The 23,476-nt window shown below is 36.6% G+C and overlaps 1 protein-coding gene across 1 annotated transcript in view; it reads right to left on the reverse strand.

The window, feature by feature from the left end:
• Window positions 1–1,171: 1,171 nt before the first annotated feature.
• The window catches only part of LOC136877543 (uncharacterized), a 492,105-nt gene continuing 469,800 nt past the window's right edge, over window positions 1,172–23,476 (reverse strand). The window contains exon 2 of the mRNA XM_067151667.2: window positions 1,172–1,470. Coding sequence (XP_067007768.2) covers window positions 1,214–1,470 — 257 coding nt within the window. The 3' untranslated portion in view covers window positions 1,172–1,213. The remainder of the gene's footprint in view (window positions 1,471–23,476) is intronic.

Here is a 23,476-nt window from a genome sequence, read left to right on the forward strand (position 1 = left end):
CTATTCAGAACAAATGAATACTTAGTAATAGGAAACAGTATTAAAAAAATGAATTAGTTCTGACTTGGGTATATTAAGGGTATAAAAATTAATCTATTTTTAAACGAGTTACGAAATAATTTTGTATTGTAATTTTTTTCACATTTCTTAAGATGAACATGAATATTTTAGAGGTCATACAGATGTATTTGGAACGTTTTCAGAGTCATCTTCTCTTTGTGGGATTATAAAAGAACATGCCTAGAAGGACTGTGACCTGTTTACCTTCATCTGATGTACTCACTGCGTGAAATGTTTGAACCTTATTTATTATTATTTTTATTTATTAACTTATTTTATATGGTGTGGCTCAGCACACCCTTTTATTATCGATCTGCGTATGTTCCACTTAACGTATAATAGATTAACAATATGCAATCTATTCATTTCGTTACTATTATATTAATAAATATACTTGCGCAATCAAGACTTGTTCGAAATGAGAGGGTTTTTTTAATTTATTTTTTTAGTAGACTTGACTTTGCCTTGGAGGACGTCCAATAGATATGCTACCAGCGGGCATATAAGTTATTGTCATTATCCTCAATCTGTCCATTATTCCTACATGTCCCTTCCAGTTTGGTTTCTGAGTGTCTATGTAATGAAGCTCAGAACCAACTCTTACAGGCAATTTGTTTTGTTTTCTTTTTCCAGGTAAATTAATGTTAGTGGAATGAATGAATAAATGAATGAATGAATGAATGAATGAATGAATGAATGAATGAATGAATGAATGAATTTATTAAGTCAAATTTCTCATCACGCCAACATTTTGGATTTGAAAAGCAACTAAATATTGACACTTTGTTGACACGATTATTTTCATGTATTTAAATGTACATTTTGTTTCAGCCGTACAACCTAGCTTTTGTTACTACGGTATACTTGCTATTATAAATGTGAAATCCTCTCACTTATTCTACACTGTTCTCAAACATACCGAGAACAAAATATCTTCAATAACGGTATGGTGGGGGAGGGGAGGGGGCATGGAATTTGCAGAACTTACAAAGAAGGGTGGGAAGTCAGGTCAAAAAATAATTACGAACCACTGCCATAGATAGTATTCAATCGAAAAACTGTGGAGTTTGCAGTTTGTTTTTGACAGTACTTTTGCACTTAAGTTGGTAACGAGGTTGAGAGCACAACTGTTTGATCCACGATTACATTATATCTAAACACCATTTTTAAGCTCTTCCATGTCTCTCTTGAGTTTGGCACGGCGGTTCTGGAACCAGGTGATGACCTGGGCATTGCCCAGACCTAGCTGACTCGCAATTTCGTCCCTGTCTGCCGGCGACAAGTACTTCTGGTAGAGGAACCTCTTCTCCAACTCGAAGACCTGATGGTTGGTGAAAGCCGTCCGCGACTTGCGCTTCTTCTTCGCTTGCTGTCGGTTGTTGAACAGGTTTAGGTGGTTGGAATGACCGTCTGCAACAAACAGTATTCCTCACATTAAAATCTTTACATTCACAAGGAGTATTTACAGTCATGACATCTAGGCCTAATTCAGTACCTCTTAAAATACTAATCACCACCACCAAATTCAGTTATTCTCCGTTTAAGGACACAAATATTTAACAAACAGTAAATGATACAAATAAGTAAAAATTTAATCAAAACTGAACTACTGTTAAAGGGGTTACCTACTTGGGGCAGTGAATAAATATTTAACAAAGTGTAAGTGACTAAATGTATTTGCGAGTAGACAGCTACTAGATGAGCCTGAATTTTACCAAAAAATTAATTACCGTATTGTTATATGGGGTTGCCTAGCCGAGCTAGTTAATGGCTGCATCGTTCACCTATTTATTTATTTATTTATTTATTTATTTATTTATTTATTTATTTATTTATTTATTTATTTATTTATTTATTTATTTGGCTTTAGATCCTTGACAGACCAAACAGCAATTCGGATATTACAAGATACGTTTGTTATACATTAGAATTCAATGAAAAACGTATGAGCATAAGTGCATTTTATATTAAGCTACCTTCCTATGAACGATACGTTTATGTATACCCTATTTATATTATCTCTCTATGAAATCAAAATTGCATTCCCCGTGACATTTTAGCCGACCTCAATGTGGCAGCCCTCTATGGTTGGGGGCGGTAGAATTTACACCCATGTTGCCCACTTCCTGCCGTAAACGACGACTAAAAGGGGCCTAGGTGTCTAAACGTTGGAGTATGGGTAGGCAACAACGGGGCTCTTAGCTGAGTCCTGACTTCTAAGTACTTGTGTCAGCCTCCTCACTTTCTTCTATCCTATCCGACCTCCCTTGGTAAACTCTTGTTTTTTTCGACCCTAACGATATTAGAGCATTTGAGGCCTAGAAACGCTTTCATTTTCACGTCCTTCGTGGTCCTTGTCTTTCTTTGGGTGATATCTCCATATTTCGAAATGTCGGATCACTTTCATTGTTTCGCTCTGATTAGTGTTAATATAGGATGGTTGCCCAGTTGTACTTCCTCTTAAAACAATAATCACCACTTCCACCACCACTTCAGTGAGGTAGTAGGTCATTCATTGGCCTTCCTAATATTGTTGACTTTTTTTTTTCTTTTTGCTAGTTGCATTACGTCGCACCGACACAGATAGGTCTTATGGCGACCTAGGAATGGGAAGGAAGCAGCCGTGGCCCCATAAATTGCCTGGTGTGAAAATAGGAAACCACGGAAAACCATATTCAGGGCTGTCGACAGTGGGGTTCGCTCCTAACCGCACGGCCATCTCGCCCGGTTATTGACATTGAAGGTTATGGCAAGACCAACTACAATTATATCAGAGCTGAAGCCATATATAGGTATGTGATAAAATTGGTACGAGCTTTGGCCATGCGTTGCGAGGATATCGGGTCTTGTTTACGTTGGTTTATATTGTGAGTATGTCGAAGTGGAAGAGATCATTTTTAAGCATGAATCGCGATTTCACAATTTGTTAGTTATTTTGTATGTGTTCAATATTGTTACGATTCATTCTATTAGCGATTTGATTGTTTCTACAGCGTTAATGATATAAGCTATAGTTGGACCCACGAGAGTTGAAGTCGGACATTTCAGCGGCGAAAGCAGTAACTACAAAGTACGATGCGTTGTCATATTTACCTCAATCTGTTGCATATCATTCTTTCATACAAGCTGAATATTTAATCTACTATGGTGGCCTAATATAGCCTCCGTGGCTCAGACGGCAGCGCCCCTGCATCTCACCGCTGGACTCCGTGGTTCAAATCCCGGTCACTCCATGTGAGATTTGTGCTGGACAAAGCGAAGACGGGACATGTTTTTCTCCAGGTACTCCAGTTTTCCCTGTCATATTTAATTCCAGCAACACTCTCCAATAGCATTTCAATCATTCATTCATTAATCATTGCCCCAGAAGAGTGTGACGGGCTTCGACAGCCGGCACAATTTCTATCCTCGCCGCTTCATTCATTCCATTCCTGACCCAGGCGAACGACTGGAAACAGGCTGTGGATTTTCATTTTCATGTTGGCCGAATGCAGTTCAATAAACCTTGACCCGTTCCGAAGCTCCTGCTAATAATTCCGGCATTTAAGACAGAACACGTCATGCCGATAAATCTTAGATTTCATATTCACTAAACTGAAAATAACCTCAACATTATCTTTTTTTTTTTTTTTTTTTTGCTAGGGGCTTTACGTCGCACCGACACAGATAGGTCTTATGGCGACGACCCTCAACAATTGCACATGTCAAATAGAGAATACAAATGTACAATTAGCCACTGATTAACAAAAAAAATAAACTGACAACGAAAATTACATTCAGGAAACAAACACTTAAATTATTACATAAACCAGCAACAACTAACGCAGCTAACACAGTACTACTTCGAATAATGCCACAAAAGCGACTGAGAGAAAGCCAACCCACTTGGCGATAGCGTGGCATCTATGTTATCGTTATTCGTTACCATAGCAACAGACCATTTTCGAGCAGCGTTAGTCAATTTTTTCTCGCCGGTGGCCCTAAACGTCAGACTCCAACTCCCGTGGGTCCAACTATACCTAATTACAGTGCAGCCTGTTTAGAATTTCCTCCTAACGTATACTGAGTGTTTCCTGGTATCTCTGTATCTAAGATCTCTAATAATTCTGCCTGTCATTCACAATGATAATGAGAAAACGACAATATTTCAACAGCTGAAATTGGTACCAGTACAATTGGTACAAGAAAAATACGATGAACCTCTCACGACCAAGACACTTGTACTTTTAATAGAAAAAATATTTTCTATCAACGAAGTTATTGCCTCATATTATCTATGATTCTTGTACAAACTCATAAATAATGTTAGTGATGAGAGTGAGCTACTTGCTAGAGTGAACTTTAATACCAACATTACGAATTTACGGAAAAGACAAACGTTTTATTCAAATACTGTAAAACAGTGAGCCACAAAAATTCTCCAGTAGTTCAAATGTGTCATATTTTCAAAACATTGCTGCATGTAATCAGAGAACTGATTTTACGAGGACTCTACAAGACTTCATGCATCATGTGGAAACTGTCGTTTCACACAGATAACATCCTCTCATCTAACTTCAAAATGAAAATGAAAACCTGCAACCTGTTTTCCAGTCATTGACCGGGTCAGGAATGTAATCAATGAAGCATATATAGGCTGTTAGTACTGCACCCTCGTGGGGGGTGTGATAAGCGTCATGCAATTGTAATTATGATGAATTATTGAGGAATATATATTTCATGTTCAGAATAAATAGTATCTTACTGTACATACAGTAAGAACAGGCCAGGCCGAGATGGCAGGTTTCACCATACCAGAGAATGTTGTCTCCAGTGAGATTAACAAACACAATGAGGGACAGAATTAGGTTTCTCAGAACTTGGGACAACGAAGGAAAGAGAGAGGGTAACTTGTTGCCAAAGTTTTCATAGCCCCGGGCAGTCTTGGTAGTAGCAACAGCGCAGGGAGCCGGGTGCAAATTTCTGAGAAATGATGGCAAGGTATCTCCATGTAACTCGCGGGAGTTGAAAGCGGGGTTGGCACTGGAAGAAAAAATATGAGCCTTCCCGGTCACGTGGTTAAGGTGGACCAATGGAAAAATTCACTTGACCAAAGCAAGGCGACAACTTCGTATTGTAAGAAGCACTAGCGAGGCTAACTCCGTGGATTAAACTGATAGAAAGAAGTGAAATATCGATTCAGAATAAAGTGGAATTTAGGAGCCTTACTATACCATAAAACTCATATAAAGTTAATAATTGCGGGAGATTGTATGGTGTAATTCTGAGAATTCATGGACGCTATTCGTTGATTGGCTGAAGGCAAAGGACGCCACAATAGAGCGCGATACCCGAGCCGGGATACGGCAGCTAAATTCGCGAATATATCCATTACCAGCGAACGATAATAGTTGAGAATTGGTATAGAGTATTTGAGAACATAATTACATCATTGGATCATATATTTAAGCCACGGGCCAAACCGCAAACTGTCGTATGAAGATATCGGGACTGTGCGTTCCAAGATGACCTCCGTTGAACTCGGAAGAGAGGGGATACAAGTATAAATATGAGGTCGTATACTAGGACTGGCAAGTACTTCTGATATTGTGTTCGAGCCGTGACTACGCCAGTGGCGCGCAAGTACTTTTGACAGTGTGTTCGAGCTGATACCACGCTAAGGGTGCGCAAATACTTCTGATATTGTGTTCGAGCAGTCACCACGCCAGTGGCGCGGAAGTACTTCTGATATTGTGTTCGGGCGGATACCACGCCAGTGGTGCGTAACTACTTTTGACAAAGTGTTCGAGCCGTGATTACGCCAGGGGTGCGAGTGTGTACTTACTCGTGGAGTAGAGTTCAAAGTATTATATTGTTACATAGTACAGTGATTCATGACGTGTTGTAGCTCATATTACAGTCTTGAGCAGTCTACTAGTATGAAGAGTTTCAAATAGACAGGACTCAGTAAATCATAACTTACGGAGTGTGAGATTCTACCAACAGATTAGGAAGTGCGTTACATGAGAACGGTCACGAGTGTTTATGTCACCTAGTAAACAGTCCATTCTAAACTGATACCTGGTCAGCTACACGAACGTGAGACGGGAAATTCAAGTGCGCGTACGGGCCGTTGTAAAGGGAAACCCGATGTATCCCATGTTCCTAGTGTCCGGGAAAGGAATGAAGAATGTAAATCTACATTAAGTGGGCTAGATACAAGGCCGAGAGTGTAAAATTTGTGAATAGAATTTAGGGTGGAAATTATTCCAAAGTGCAACAGTTAATTTATTTGTTTTTATTCAAAATGTGTAAAGTTGAAAAGGGTCAAGGATTAATTCTTCAAGCTGGCATGAATACCAGTGGAATGCATTGCTAAAAACCGGAGGGGCTATGGCTTCTCGTCCGGTTTTAGCAGACTACAATGGCAGAGTTGAGTACCTTTTAACATACTTATAGATTGCTATCGTTAGGGGGAGGAAATCATATTAATTTATCATGGTAACTTGATTGTGAAACGAGCCGTTACGGCTCGTATAAATTCAAAGATAGATAGACAAAGGGACAAATTAATATGTAGATTAGACCAAGCACTCATCATAAGTTGATTATTAAATAGAGTATAGTAGGGTTGAGTTGTTCATTCAAGTGCTTGAGTTGTTTGCGATGATATGGAGCACGTTTCACGTAAAGATAATGTAAATATTCATTTAGAAGTGCTTCCAAAGTGTTTTTCCCGTTATCGGAACCTTTATAGATATTAAGGCATGTTGTTAAGATATTCCAGAGGTAGGATTGCCAAGTGATTTAAATTGTTGTGGGACGGAATGAAGTCCATTGATTTGTTTGTAAATATCGCGAAGTTCGCCAGTGGACAAAATAATAATAATCTGTACAAGTGTCGTAGTACATTAAAATTTGGTAATGTGTAAAGGCGTGTTTAATAATAATCTTTGAGAATAAAGGCACGGGCCTAGTTGGATAGTATGATTGCAAATTAAAGTAATTTAAATGTGGAGATCACATGTGCCGTGAATAATTATAATTTGTGCAGTGAATCCGGTTTTAACACCAATTTTTGATTTAACGTTTTTGGACTCCATAATAAATAAATAAATTTGGTAGAAACGAGATAGGCACTTTTATAATATGGTCACGCTATGTTTGAGATCCAGAGGGATTTGAGCCAAAGGTTGAGATTTGGAGTTTTGTGGGACAGAAATCCGGCCCGAAATGAAAGTGAATTGTACTGATGTTGATGAAGAAATAGATGGATCTTAAGGCCCACATAGAGATTGTATTTACATACCGGTGTATTGAGTGGCAGAATAGAGTCCACACACCGAGGGTTAATTTGTGAAAATGGTTTGAAGAGTTCCAATGGATAAATGGACTTCAAAATGGGAAAGAAGGAATAATTTAACACTTGCAGAGATTGGAGGTATTTGCCCAACTGCGAGGTGTTATGGGATTTGAGAATTGTCTTAGGAGCATATGGTCTCCATGAATTAACGGCAGTACGAAAATAAGGTGGCGGATTCGAACACTAGTATGTCCCGACCGATGTGAATTCGGATCTTGGTGATTTCCGTTTGGGAGAGAACGTATGTGACCAAATTATAAAGATGGGGAATAAAAATAAAGATTCTCGAAAGAAGTAATAATAATAATAATAATATTCCAAGTAAATCATATCTGGAGTGCTTAGTGCCAAGATAAATCGGAATCGTAAAAGGGGTTATGCGTTAAACATATTAAGAGTGGACTACCGTGTAACAGGCGAAATTTTTTTTTTTAAATTAATAATAATCTATATATATAAAGTAACTTGTCCTGACTGACTGACGGACTGACTGACTGACTGATTCATCATCGCCGAGCCAAAACTACAGAGCATAATGAAATGAAATTTTGAGAATACACTCACAGTACAATGTAAGTGCTTGCTAAGAGAGGATTTTTGGATATTCCGTAGCTGAAGGGGTGAAAAGGGGGGTGAAATTTTAAAATGAGTGTATCTATATCTCAAAACTTTAAAAGTTTACAGATGTAAAAATTGGTATTTGGAATCTCTTTTAAAAATAAAGAAACACGTATTTTTTGTTTTCGGAAAATCCAAATAGGAGGGGTGAAAAAGGGTGAAAAAGGGGTTGAATGCCTTTAATGAGGATACTTATATCTCAGAAACTGAAGATATTACAGACCTGAAAATTCGTATTTGGAATCTCCTTTAAAAATAAAGAAACACGTATTTTTTTGTTTTTTGAAAATCCAATTAATGTGAGGGTGAAGAGGGGGTGAATTTTTAAAATGAGTATCTATATCTCAAAACTTCAAAAGTTTACAGATGTAAAAATTGGTATTTGGAATCTCCTTTAAAAGTAAAGAAACACGTATTTTTTGTCTTCGTAAAATCCCAATAGGAAGGGTGAGAAAGGGTGAAAAAAAAACTTTTATGAGCATACTTATATCTCAGAAACTGAAGATATTACAGATCTGAAAATTGGTATTTGGGATCTCCTTTAACAATAAAGATACGCGTATTTTTTGTTTCTGGAAAATCTAATTAATGGGGGGATGGGAAGGGGGTGAATTTTTAAAATGAGTGTACCTATACCTCAAAACTTTTAAAGTTTACAGATGTAAAAAGTGGCATTTAGAATCCCCTTTAAAAATAAAGAAACACGTAGATTTTTGTTTTCGGAAAATCCCCTGGAAGTGGTGAAAAAGGGGTTGAATGCCTTAAATGAGGATACTTATATTTTAGAAACAGAAGATATTACGGACCTGAAAATTGGTATTTGGGATCTCCTTTGAAAATAAAGAAATACGTATTTTTTGTTTTCGGAAATCCACCTAAATTGGGGGGGGGGGAATTGAAAAATTAGTTGAATTTTTTGTATGAGGATACTATTATCTCAAAAAAGAAATATTTTGCACATGTGAAAATTGGTATTTGGAATCTGCTTTAAAATTTAAGAAACGCGTATTCTCAGAAAGTCTAATAAAGGGGGGGGTGAAACAACTGAAAAATTAATTGAATTAATTGTATGAGGATATTTACATCTAAAAATGTAAAGTTGCTACAGACATTAAAATTTGTATCTAGAACTCCTTTAAAAACTAAGAAAAAAGCGCTTTTGGGGGAAAATAATCTTGGGGGCGGGGGTGAAATGGAGTTGAATTCCTTTTATGAGGACACATATCTCAAAAACTAAAGATGTTAGAGTCGTGATAATTGGTATTTAGAAGATCCTTTACTATTAAAGAAACAAGTATTTTTGCAGGAAAATTCACTTAAGGGGGGGTGAAAGAAAGTAAAAAATGTTATTTCTTTTTATGGGGATACTTATATCTCAGAACTGAAGGTAACGGACGTGAACATTAGTATTTGGAATCTCCTTAAAATATAAGAAAAACGGTTTCTTTTTCGGGTGGTGGGGGTAAATTAACACCGGCGGTGGGGTGAAAAATGCGTTGAGACCAATTGATTTTACTGTTCATAATGTACTTATTCTGAACATAAACCATTTTTAATCTTTCCTAGGTTCGTTTTCAAGAGCCCTCTTTTCCTTTGGAGAACATAAAGTTAGATTGCAGTAGATTCTCCTGGCATATAAATTAAAATTTAAACACCTTTGAAATAAACGATATGAATGATATTGACCGTGCAACTGTTCACCTCTATAATAAGGTCAATATTGCACGGAAGTATATCATTCGTGTCGCCAGAAATCTCGCGCACTTGCCTACGCGCGACGATGGTGCTGGTCACATTTTCAGCAATGACAATGGCAGCAGATGTAATTTACCGCCAAGTAGCGGTCTTGCATCTTGCTGTGGGGTCCAGACCATCAATAATAATAATAATAATAATAATAATAATAATAATAATAATAATAATAATAATAATAATGGTCTGGACCGTCGTCCAAATGTGCGGACCGCGCTAGAAACGGGTCCTGGCCGGGTAGTGACTACGAATGCAGTCCGGCCGCGGGTTCAGTACCGCCAAGGCACCCAAGTCGACACCACGCCAGATCTCATCAAGGATTTGAACCATATTAAAAATGCTTATAGGAAAAGATGGCAAAGATTTAGGGACCCAACTGACCTAATGGAATACCTGGAATTAGCCCGGGAAGAATTAAATCGATTGCTGGAAAGAAAGATTGAAAAAATGGGTGGAACTTTGCCGTAATCTCTCAGAATACGAATCAGATCAGTAATTTTGGCGGATTCTCTGAGAAAACGAGTCACATCGCGAATTTCGGCGGATTATATATAAAACGTTAAGCATTCAATTATAAATTTCATTATAATACCGTAGCGAAGCACGGGTATCTTGCTAGTCTATATATATAAAACTAGCAAGATACCCGTGCTTCGCTACGGTATTATACTGAAATTTATAATTGAATGCTTATTGTTTTAGATATATAATCCACCGAAATTCGCGATCTGCCTCGTTTTCTGCGAGAATCCACCAAAATTCCCGATCTGACTCGTTTTCTATTAGATTACGGCACGTTTCCTCCCTTTTTTCAATCTTCCTTTCCAGCAATCGATTTCGTACTTCCCGGGCTAGGCTCAGGTATTCCTGACGGTCAGTTGAGTCCGTAAATCTTTGCCATCTTTTCCTATAATAATTGTAATATGTATAAAATCCTTCAGGAGATCCGGCGCGGTGTCATATTGGGTGCTTTGGCGGCACTGAACCCGCGGCCGGACTGCATTCTTAGTCATTACTCGTCCAGGAGCCGTTGCCAGCGCGGTCCGCACATTTGACGACGGTCCGGAACATTATTATTATTATTATTATTATTATTATTATTATTATTATTATTATTATTACTATTATGTGTTGCTGGAGTGGCTGATGACAGGGAAAACCGGAGTATCCGGAGAAAAACCGGTCCCGCCTCCGGTTTTTCCAGCACGAATGTCACATGGAGTGACCGGGATTTGAACCACGGAACCCAGCTGTGAGAGGCCGGCGCGCTGCCGCCTGAGCAACGGAGGATACTTATAAGTACATTAAGAACAGTAAAATCAATTGGTCTCACCTCCTTCTACACCCCACCGCCGTTAAGTTTATTTACCGCCACCCCCGCACCTCCCCCCCCCAAAAAATTAAAAGAAGGCTTGTTTCTTTATGTTTAAAGGAGATTCCAAACACCAATGTTCACGTCTATTGCCTTCAGTTTTGAGATATAAGTATCCCCATAAAAATTATTTACATTTTTCACTTCATTTCACACTACTCTTCCCCCCCGCCCCCCCTAAGTGAATTTTCCCGCAAAAAAATACTTGTTTCTTTAATAGTAAAAGATCTTCTAAATACCAATTATCATGACTCTAACTTCTTCAGTTTTGATTTATGTGTCCCCATGAAAGGAATTCAACTCCTTTACACTCCCACCCTCGAAGATGGTTTCCCCACTAAAACGCGTTTTTCTTTGTTTTTAAAGGAGATCTAAATACGAATTTTCACGTCTGTAACAACTTTAGTTTTTATTAGATGTAGGCATTCTCATACAATCAAGTCAATTAAATTTTCAATTCTTGCACCCCCCCCCCCCCCTTCATTGGATTTTCCGAGAATACGTCTTTCTTTACTTTTAAAGCAGATTGCAAATATCAAATTTCACGTCTGTAACATCTTCATTTTTGAGATATCAGTAGCCTAATTCAAAGAAGTCAACACCATTTTCAGTCACTTTTACCCACCCCCCACCAGCCAAGTGGTATTTCTGAAAACTAAAAATACACGATTCGTTATGTTTAATAGAGATTAAAAAAACCCATTTTTCACTTCTGTAATATGTTAAGTTTTTTTAGATATACTGTAAAAATTCTCATTTTAAAATTTCACCCCTTTTGAGTTCCCCTTAAGTGGAGTTTCCAAAAACAAATCACCTATGTTTCTTTACATTTACAGGAGATTCCAAACACCCACTTTTTACGTCTGTAACATTTTACGTTTCCAAGATATTCTGTAGATATAGTCTTTCAAAAAATTCACCCCAATTTGTCACTCCTGTTTAACCGCCATTAATTGGATTTTCCAAAAACTAAAAAATACGTGTTTCTTTATTTTTAAAGGAGGTCCCATATACAAATTTTTAGTTCTGTAATATCTTCAGGTTCTGAAATATAAGTATCCTCATTAAAGGCATTCAACCCATTTTTCACCCTTTTACACTCCTCCTATTGGGATATACAGGAAACAAAAAATACGTGTTCCTTTATTTTTAGAGGAGATTCTAACTACCAATTTTTACATCTGTAAATTTTAAAGTTTTAAGATGTAGACACACTCATTTTAAAAAATTCACCCCCCTTTTCACCCCCCAATATTTGGATTTTCCAAAAACGAAAGAATACGTGTTTCTTTACTTTTAAAGTAGATCCCAAATACCAATTTTCAGGTCTGTAACATCTTCAGGTTCTGATATATAAGTAGCCTCATTAAAGGCATTCAACCCATTATTCACCCTTTTACACCCTTCCTATTGGGATTTTCCGAAAACAAAAGAATACGTGTTTCCTTATTTTTAAAGGAGATTCTAAATACCAATTTTTATATCCATACACTTTAAAAGTTTTGAGATATAGATACACTCATTTTAAAAAATCACCCCCTTTTCACCCCCCATTAATTGTATTTTCCAAAAACAAAAAATACATGTTTCTTTATTTTTAAAAGAGATCCCAAACACCAATTTTCAGGTCTGTAATATCTTCAGGTTCTGAGATATAAGTAGCCTCATTAAAGGCATTCAACCAATTTTTCACCCCTTTTCACGATTCCTATTGTGATTTTCTGAAAACAAAAAAATGCGTGTTTCTTTATTTTTAATGAAGATTCTAAATACCAATTTTTACATCTGCAAACTTTAAAAGTTTGGAGATATAGATTCACTCATTTTAAAAATTCACCCCCTTTTCACCCTCCCATTAATTGGATTTTCCAAAAACAAAAATATACGTGTTTCTTTATTTTTAAGAGAGATCAAAAGTACCAATTTTCAGGTCTGTAATATCTTCAGTTTCTGAGATATAAGCACCGGTATCCTGATTAGGCATTCAACCCCTTTTTCACCCTTTTTCACCCCTCCTATTGGGATTGTCTGAAAACAAAAAAATACGTGTTTTCTTATTTTTAAAGAAGATTCTAAATACCAATTTTCACATCTGTAAACTTTTAAAGTTTTGAGATATAAAACACTAATTTTAAAATTTCGCCCCCCTTTTCACCCCCTTAGCGACGGAATATCCAAAAATCCTCTCTTAGTGAGCACCTACATCTTAATATGAATCTATGCCCAAAATTTCATTTCTTTATGTCCAGTAGTTTTGGCTCGGCGATGATGAATCAGTCAGTCAGTCAGGACAAGCTATTTTATATATATAGACTAGCAAGATACCCGTGCTTCGCTACGGTATTATACTGAAATTTATAATTGAATGCTTATTGTTTTAGATATATAATCCGCCGAAATTCGCGATCTGACTCGTTTTCTGCGAGAATCCACCAAAATTCCCGATCTGACTGGTTTTCTATGATTTTACGGCACGTTTCCTCCCATTTTTAAATCTTCCTTTCCAGCAATCGATTTCGTACTTCCCGGGCTAGGCTCAGGTATTCCTCCCGGTCAGTTGGGTTCGTAAATCTTTGCCATCTTTTCCTATAATATTTTTAATATGGATAAAATCCTTCAGGAGATCCGGCGTGGTGTCATATTGGGTGCCTTGGTGGCACTGAACCCGCGGCCGGACTGCATTCTTAGTCATTACCCGTCCAGGAGCCGTTTCCAGCGCGGTCCGCGCATTTGACGACGGTCCGGAATATAATTATTATTATTATTATTATTATTATTATTATTATTATTATTATTATTATGTGTTGCTGGAATGGCTGATGACAGGGAAAACCGGAGTATCCGGAGAAAAACCTGTCCCGCCTCCGTTTTGTCCAGCACGAATGCCACATGGAGTGACCGGGATTTGAACCACGGAACCCAGCTGTGAGAGGCCGGCGCGCTGCCGCCTGAGAAACGGAGGATCCTGATAAGTACATTAATAACAGTAAAATCAATTGGTCTCACCTCCTTCTACACCCCACCCCCCACCGCCGTTAAGTTTAATTACCGCCAACCCCCCCCCCCCACCACCACCAACAAATTTAAAAGAATGCTTGTTTCTTTATTTTTAAAGGAGATCCCATATGCAAATTATCAGTTCTGTAATATCTTTCGTTTATGAGATATGTGTATCCTCATTAAAGGCATTCAACCCATTTTTCACCCTTTTACACCCCTCCTATTAGGATTTACGGGAAACAAAAAAATACGTGTTCCTTTATTTTTAGAGGAGATTCTAACTACCAATTTTTACATCTGTAAATTTTAAAGTTTTAAGATGTAGACACACTCATTTTAAAAAATTCACCCCCTCTTTTCACCCCCAATATTTGGATTTTCCAAAAACGAAAAAATGCGTGTTTCTTTACTTTTAAAGTAGATCCAAAATACCAATTTTCAGGTCTGTAATATCTTCAGGTTCTGAAATATAAGTAGCCTCATGAAAGGCATTCAACCCATTATTCACCCTTTTAAACCCTTCCTATTGGGATTTTCCGAAAACAAAAGAATACGTGTTTTTTTTATTTTTAAAGGAGATTCTAAACACCAATTTTTACATGTATAAACTTAAAAAGTTTTGAGATATAGATACACTCATTTTAAAAAATCACTCCCTTTTCAACCCCCCCCCCCAATTAATTATATTTTCCACAGACAAAAATACGTGTTTCTTTATTTTAAAAGGAGATACCAAACACCAATTTTCAGGTCTGTAATATCTTCAGGTTCTGAAATATAAGTAGACTCATGAAATGCATTCGACCCCTTTTTCAACCTCTACCACCCTTCCTATTACGATTTTCCGAAAGCGAAATATACGTGTTTCTTTATTTTTAATGGAGATTCTAAATACCAATTTTTACATCTATAACTTTCAAAAATTTTGAGATATAGATACAATCATTTTAAAATATTACCCCCTTTTCACCCCCCTTAATTGGGTTTTTCAGAAACAAAAAAATACGTGTTTCTTTATTTTTAAAGGAGATCCCAAACACCAATTTTCAGGTCTATAATATCTTCAGTTTCTGAGATATAAGTAGCCTCATTAAAGGCATTCAACCCATTTTTCACCCCTTTTCACTCCTCCTATTGCGATTTTCCGAAAACAAAAAAATACGTGTTTCTTTATTTTTAATGAAGATTCTAAATACCAATTTTTACATCTGCAAACTTTAAAAGTTTGGAGATATAGATTCACTCATTTTAAAAATTCACCCCCTTTTCACCCTCCCATTAATTGGATTTTACAAAAACAAAAATATACGTGCTTCTTTATTTTTAAAAGAGAACCAAAGTACCAATTTTCAGGTCTGTAATATCTTCAGTTTCTGAGATATAAGTACCGGTATCCCGATTAAAGGCATTCAACCCATTTTCCCCTATTTTTCACCCTTTTTCATCCCTCCTATTGGGATTTTCTGAAAACAAAAAAACACGTGTTTCCTTATTTTTAAAGAAGATTCTAAATACCAATTTTTACACCTGTAAACTTTTAAAGTTTTGAGATATAGATACACTCATTTTAAAATTTCACCCCCCTTTTCACCCCCTTAGCGACGGAATATCCAAAAATCCTCTCTTAGCGAGCACCTACATTTTAATATGAATATATCCCCAAAATTTCATTTCTTTATGTCCAGTAGTTTTGGCTCGGCGATGATGAATCAGTCAGTCAGTCAGTCAGTCAGTCAGGACAAGTTATTTTATATATATAGATAACTTGTCCTGACTGACTGACTGACTGACTGACTGATTCATCATCGCCGAGCCAAAACTACTGGACATAAAGAAATGAAATTTTAGGGATATATTCATATTAAGATGTAGGTGCTCGCTAAGAGAGGATTTTTTGATATTCCGTCGCTAAGGGGGTGAAAAGGGGGGTGAAATTTTAAAAAGAGTGTATCTATATCTCAAAACTTTAAAAGTTTACAGATGTAAAAATTGGTATTTAGAATCTTCTTTTAAAATAAGGATACACGTATTTTTTTGTTTTCTGAAAACCCCAATAGGAGGGGTGAAAAAGGGTGAAAATGGGGAAAAATGGGTTGAATGCCTTCAATCAGGATACCGGTACTTATATCTCAGAAACTGAAGATATTACAGACGTGAAAATTGGTACTTTTGATCTCTTTTAAAAATAAAGAAACACGTATTTTTTTGTTTTTGGAAAATCCAGTTAATGGGAGGGTGAAAAGGGGGTGAATTTTTAAAATGAGTGAATCTCTATCTCCAAACTTTTAAAGTTTGCAGATGTAAAAACTGGTATTTAGAATCTTCATTAAAAAGAAAGGAACACGTATTTTTTTGTTTTCGGAAAATCGCAATAGGAGGAATGAAAAGGGGTGGAAAAAGGGTTGAATGCCTTTAATGAGGCTACTTATATCTCAGAAACTGAAGATATTACAGACCTGAAAATCGGTGTTTGGGATCTCCTTTAAAAATAAAGAAACACGTATTTTTTGTTTCTGGAAAATCCAATTAAGGGAGGGGGTGAAAGGGGGGTAATATTTTAAAATGAGTGTATCTATATCTCAAAACTTTTAAAGGTTATAGATGTGAAAATTGGTATTTAGAATCTCCTTTAAAAATAAAGAAACACGTATATTTTGTTTTCGGAAAATCCAATTAATGGCGGTTAAACAGGAGTGACAAATTGGGGTGAATTTTTGAAAGACTATATCTACAGAATATCTTGGAAACGTAAAATGTTACAGACGTAAAAAGTGGGTGTTTGGAATCTCCTGTAAATGTAAAGAAACATAGGTGATTTGTTTTTGGAAACTCCACTTAAGGGGAACTCAAAAGGGGGGAAATTTTGAAATGAGAATTTTTACAGTATATCTAAAAAACTTAACATGTTACAGAAGTGAAAAATGGTATTTTTTATCTCTATTAAACATAAAGAAACGTGTATTTTTAGTTTTCGGAAATATCACCTGGGTGGAGGGGGGGGGGGGTAAAAGTGACTGAAAATGGAGTTGAATTCTTTTAATTAGGCTACTGATATATCAAAAATGAAGATTTTACAGACGTGAAATTTGATATTTTCAATCTGCTTTAAAAGTAAAAATACACGTATTCTCTTAAAATCCAATGAAGCGGGGGTGGGGGGGGGGGGAGAATTGAAAAATCAATTGGCTTAATTGTATGAGAATACATACATCTAATAAAAACTAAAGTTATTACAGATGTGAACATTCGTATTTGGATCTCCTTTAAAAACAAAGAAAAACGCGTTTTGGGCGGGAAACCATCTTGGAGGGCGAGAGTGTAAAGGAGTTGAATTCCTTTCATGAGGACACATAAATCAAAAACTGAAGAAGTTAGAGTCGTGATAATTGGTATTTAGAAGATCCTTTACTATTAAAGAAACAAGTATTTTTTTCGGGAAAGTTCACTTAGGGGGGGAGGGGGGAGTAGAGTGAAATGAAGTGAAAAAAGTAAATTACTTTTATGGGGATACTCATATCTCAAAACTGAAGGTAATAGACGTGAACATTGGTGTTTGGAATCACCCTTAAACAAAAAGAAACAAGCCTTCTTTTAATTTTTTTGCGGGGGGGGGGCGGTAAATAAACTTAACGGCGGTGGGGTGTAGAAGGAGGTAAGACCAATTGATTTTACTGTTATTAATGTACTTATAAGGATCCTCCGTTGCTCAGGCGGCACCGCGCCGGCCTCTCAAAGCTGGGTTCCGTGGTTCAAATCCCGGTCACTCCATGTGACATTCGTGCTGGACAAAACGGAGGCGGGACAGGTTTTTCTCCGGATACTCCGGTTTTCCCTGTCATCAGCCATTCCAGCAACACATAATAATAATAATAATATTAATAATAATAATAATAATAATAATAATGTTTCGGACCGTCGTCAAATGTGCGAACCGCGCTGGCAACGGCTCCTGGACGGGTAATGACTAAGAATGCAGTCCGGCCGCGGGTTCAGTGCCGCCAAATCACCCAATATGACACCACGCCGGATCTCCTGAAGGATTTTATCCATATTAAAAATGATTAAAGGAAAAGATGGCAAAGATTTACGGACCCAACTGACCAGGAGGAATACCTGAGCCTAGCCCGGGAAGTACGAAATCGATTGCTGGAAAGGAATATTGAAAAATGGGAGGAAGCGTGCTGTAAAATAATAGAAAACGAGTCAGATCGGGAATTTTGGGGGATTCTCGCAGAAAACGAGTCAGATCGCGAATTTCGGTGGATTATATATCTAAAACAATAAGCATTCAATTATAAATTTCAGTATAATACCGTAGCGAAGCACGGGTATCTTGCTAGTAATAAATATATAAAAAAACTAAGTTACTTTTTTTTTGAAGAAGAATTTACTTTTTTTTTTATTTTGGACATAATAATGATGTTGGGAGTTGAAATGAAAAATTTGAGATTTTTAACTGATAATAATAATAATAAATAAAATATTTGAAGAAGGAGAAGAAGAATAACCAATGAAGCTACCTTTTTTATTTTTTTGATGAAAATAATAAGAGCGAGAATTTGAAGTATTATAGCGAGGATGATTACGGGTTACGATAATCACGATTTCCACTATTAATAATAAAGTTAATAATAATAATAATAATAATAATAATAATAATAATAATAATAATAATAATAATAATAATAATAATAATATTTAATAAAATATTTTTTTATTTTATTTATTTTTCTTATTATTTCGGATGCTGATGATGGATGATACTAGGGAAGTCAGCTGGCGAATTAACGTAATAATGTCAATTGGTTGTAAATAATAAGTTAAGTTAATATGTGTAAAATGAAGGCAAATCCCTACATCTGGACCATTAGGTTAGAGTCCCTTTGTCGTATTCCTTCAACTAACGATTAGCATATCTTGGTTAGGAACCCGGGGAGAGTTTGTAGTTTCCCGGGTTGGTCTCATCTCAATCAAAGTGGAGGCGATAACATGGTCCATGTGATCGCGCCTACTTAGCCAACAGGTATTTGGTCCATGATCAAATATGGTCATGGTGTTAACGAAGGTAAATCTGATACCTTCAGATATCAACGGTTCTACCACCAAAATGGAAGGGTGGTCAAAAGTGACAAATATTATGTAATCATTTTCAGGAATAATTTGCCAAATTACCGGCAAATCAAGGGTCAACAGATTTTGATTGTGTGTAAAATTTCATTTGTTTACTTAAATAAATGCTCCTTTAGCATTTGCAAGGAAACAGTTCCATGTTCTTGTTCTTGTAAAATAGTAAACCCTTGGTGACCGTTTAAATATCCGTCCCCATTCCTAGGACGGAGCCTTCATGATTTCCCTTTGATCTGAATGTATATAATTTGTGTGTTTTATGATGAGCCTTAAAGTTAAAGATTAGAGTGTCCCGTTCAACCCTGTAGTACTGATTGGATGGCGCCCTTACATTTAGTTTGAGATCTTATATCTCAAAATAATTTTTTTTATTGGGTATTAGTTGCGATGGATTCGGACCGTAACACTCCCTGAGATAAATGCTGGTTGGGACTCAGGCTTTGAGCGGGTACATCATGGGGTCGCCACTCCCAAAGTGATAAATTAATGACTGATAGATGCTATGAAATGAGAATGGAGAGTGTTGCTGGAATGAATGATGACAGGGAAAACCGGAGTACCCGGAGAAAAACCTGTCCCGCCTCCGCTTTGTCCAGCACAAATCTCACATGGAGTGACCGGGATTTGAAGCACGGTATCCAGCGGTGAGAGGCCGACGCGCTGCCGTCTGAGCCACGGAGGCTCTTAACTTCAAAATATTGTATCTTTATTTAATAGTTAGGGAACCGGTAAATAAAAGACGGCTATGACAGGTTTTTGTTAAAATATTAAGTTATAAATATTGTTTTTCTGTATATACCCTAATAACATTAATATTTATGCTGAATATCCTGGTGTAAACAACAAGCATACCAAAATCTGTTGTACTATTTACCATGTTGGTTTTTCTTTCTCTTATTTTTCATTTTTTTTAAATACTACTTACTTGCTATTTATTCTCAGATTCTTCTCTTTATAGCGTGCATTATTTTGCATAAAATCCACCTGTAACTGGAGTGTGTCTCTGTCGGTAATATATGTTTAAATAAATAAATAATTAAATAAATAAATAAATAAATAAATAAATGATGTCGTATGTACACAGATATATCTATCGGCATGAGTTCTAACTTCCTACATCCTGATTTATGTTGCCTTCCACAGATATACTCAGAAAATGGGTACGTTTGAGAGATTTAAACTGGTACCAAATATGCGTTACAAGAACAATGCAATGATGACCGTCATACTTGAACTGTTTAGTGAAAAATACTATATTTCAATTAAATGAATTTATCATTATTTTCCATTCTGGGGTATGAGAACACATTACCTCCGTCTATAAGCACGAGAGAGAACGCCTTCCGCTGAGTTCCAGGAATGATATCTTAAATAATGTTGATCTTGAATGCTTCGTTGTAGGTGTTTCTATTCTAGAGATACGATTCGGGTGAGATGGAATTTCGTATGCTTGGTTTTATCCCGAAAAAAATGCCTCTCATTCTACGAGGTCAGATTGTCATTTTGTTGCACATAATACATTAACATAATCTATTGGTTTAAGACCTGAAACAAGCTCTGCTGTCTGCTTTGAAGTTCTCGCGTATTGAATTCGATAACAGACAGAAGACAAGCTTCGATGTTTCTCACTCAGTGCAGAGGTGTTTTAATTTTGAAGTAAATAGCAACATGAACAACATCCAATGGCATTAGACCGAACCAAGTCCTCCTGCCTGCTTTGAAGTGTTCGCATTACAGAGAGCGATATTAGTAAATGACAATAATTAAATAATCAAAATATTTTCTCCCTGTGGTGGGGTGGTAGAATAACACCCACGGTATTCCCTGCCTGTCGTAAGAGGCGACTTAAAGGGGCTCCAGGGACTCTGAACTTTGGAGCGTGGGTTGCCGACCACGGGGCCCTTAGCTGATTCCTGGCATTGCTTCGACTTATTTGTGCCAGGCTCCTCAATTTGACCTATCCTATCCGTCCTCTCTACATCAACTCTTGTTCTTTTCCGAACCCGACGCTATTAGGTTTGTCTTCCTTTGGCCGATATCTTCATTTTTCGAAGTGTGGAGTTCCTTCCATTTCTTCCTCTGATTAGTGTTAATTAGAGGATGGTTGCCTACCTGTACTTCTTCTGTAAACAGTAATCACCACCACCACCACTCAAAATATTTATTTTTCTGTATTTTAATTTTCACAATATTACCCCCAGAGAAACATATTTAGGCCACAAAATGCTTTTTTTCTTTTCATTGGATTTTGGACTTCGGACTTTGTGTAATCGACTATACTTATTTATTTGGGAATCCAAAACAGCGGGAAGCCGAATTATAGAGTTCCGCAATGAAAAATAATATATTTACGATGGAGTAGCACAATGCAAACATAAAAAAGTAAATAGAAGAACAATGAGGGAAAAAACACATAATGATGAAAATAGAGAAAAAATTAAAAACTAACAAAAAAGCAAAATAGCTGTAGAGTCACAACAATGAACAACAGAACATAAAGGCGAAAGAGAAAACGTGTAAAAATGAAGACTGAACGTAAAACGAAGAGAAGAACTTATAGCTAGGCACAGTAAGATAAATACAGCTATAACACATAGCCTAAGTAAAAAATAAATATTACGTTATGTACAAAAGAGGGGATAGCAGTAAGAAGAGAAAAAAGAAAATGAAGAAAATGAACTAGGTTAAATTAAGGAAAAATCGATTAACGGAGGCGTACGAAGGAAAAACATCCAAGTTCCTGTCAGAAGATAAAGAGTTAAGAAGAGTTGGTATGCGGATACACATACCGATAATAATAGAGCAAATGTCTAAACATTCATTATGTCACGGCACTCTATATGTGTTTATCATGACGGCTTCATTAATAATATTTACGATCGTTTAAACACAAATACTTTATTTCCACGAAAGAAGAATTTTATATTTAGGCTGTTCCTGACTCCTGTACCAATGTTTATCAGCTTGTGGGTCATAAATGTTCTGGGCCTGATTGTGGGTCAAATTATGAATGTACTAATACCACACAACTTTTGGATTCCCAACGGTCAAATCATTGAGAGGAAAATAGGTAGGAGGGCTGACGTTGTCATTCAGAACTGACTGCAATGACTTCAATATTCATTAAACAGTTTATACCTAGTTAATTGCAAGAGACGGAAGTTTCCCTTTGGACTGAGACGTGGAAATTCTGTATATTTCATTAAATTGATCAAAAATGGTTTGGAGTGTCAATTATCAATAGCCATGCCCTTGTGTTGCAATGTTTACAGACTTTTTCAGTAGTTGATTAGTGACAATTATCAATATGAATTTCTTCACTTACAGAATGAAATAGATGAACTGGTAGGTTTAGGAATTATGTAAGTGAGAAAAATTTATGTAGCTTAACCTTGATGATGAGTGTCTGTGTGGTGTTTTGTTTGAAAGCAGTAATTAAAACGCGGACTGAAGTGGAAGGTTTTTAAATCTCTTGTGAACTGTTGAAGTTTACAGATAAATGTTGGCAAATGTTCGTAAACGATAGTGATTTTCAGCTTTGTTTGTTATAGGGTTATATTCGTAGGTCGAACATGTGTTTGTGTGGCCAACATTTCTTGATGATACAGTAATATCGTCTCTGCGGTATCAAAACCGCGAATGTCACAATGTTCATCCTATCCGTTATTTCCCTTAAGACTTGTCACGCCTCCCAGCCGCATATTGATGCGCAGTCCATCAGAAAGAACAATTTTCGTTGAGTTCCTTTTCCCGCGCATGTGTAAAGGAAAATGAATCTTAAATACATCATATTCTAGGAGTGGGTAAGCCTAAATATGTCATACAAACATACATTCCTACAGTACGGTACAATAAAGTTAATTTTCTTTACACACGTGCATAAGAAAATGATCCCAACGAAAATTGTTCTGATGTACTGGATAACAACATGTGGCTGGGAGGCGTGACCAGTCTTAAGGAAAATAATGGATAGGAAGAGCACTGTCACATTCGCGGTTTTTGCATAGGAGCCACAATATCATTTTGTGATTCTTTTAAAAACGTGGTTTATGTTGGATATAACAATTCTGCTCTATCGAAATTATAAAATATGTTATTAGCGTCAATTCGTTTATCTAGGCTTTTGTCAATAAGTACAGAAATCCTGTTGAGGAAACGTCTTTTCGAAAGTAACTTGCTAAGAAGCTAAACATCTGAAGATAGGT

The sequence above is a fragment of the Anabrus simplex genome, chromosome 7, assembly GCF_040414725.1.
Source record: "Anabrus simplex isolate iqAnaSimp1 chromosome 7, ASM4041472v1, whole genome shotgun sequence".
NCBI classification, from domain to species: Eukaryota; Metazoa; Arthropoda; class Insecta; order Orthoptera; family Tettigoniidae; genus Anabrus; species Anabrus simplex.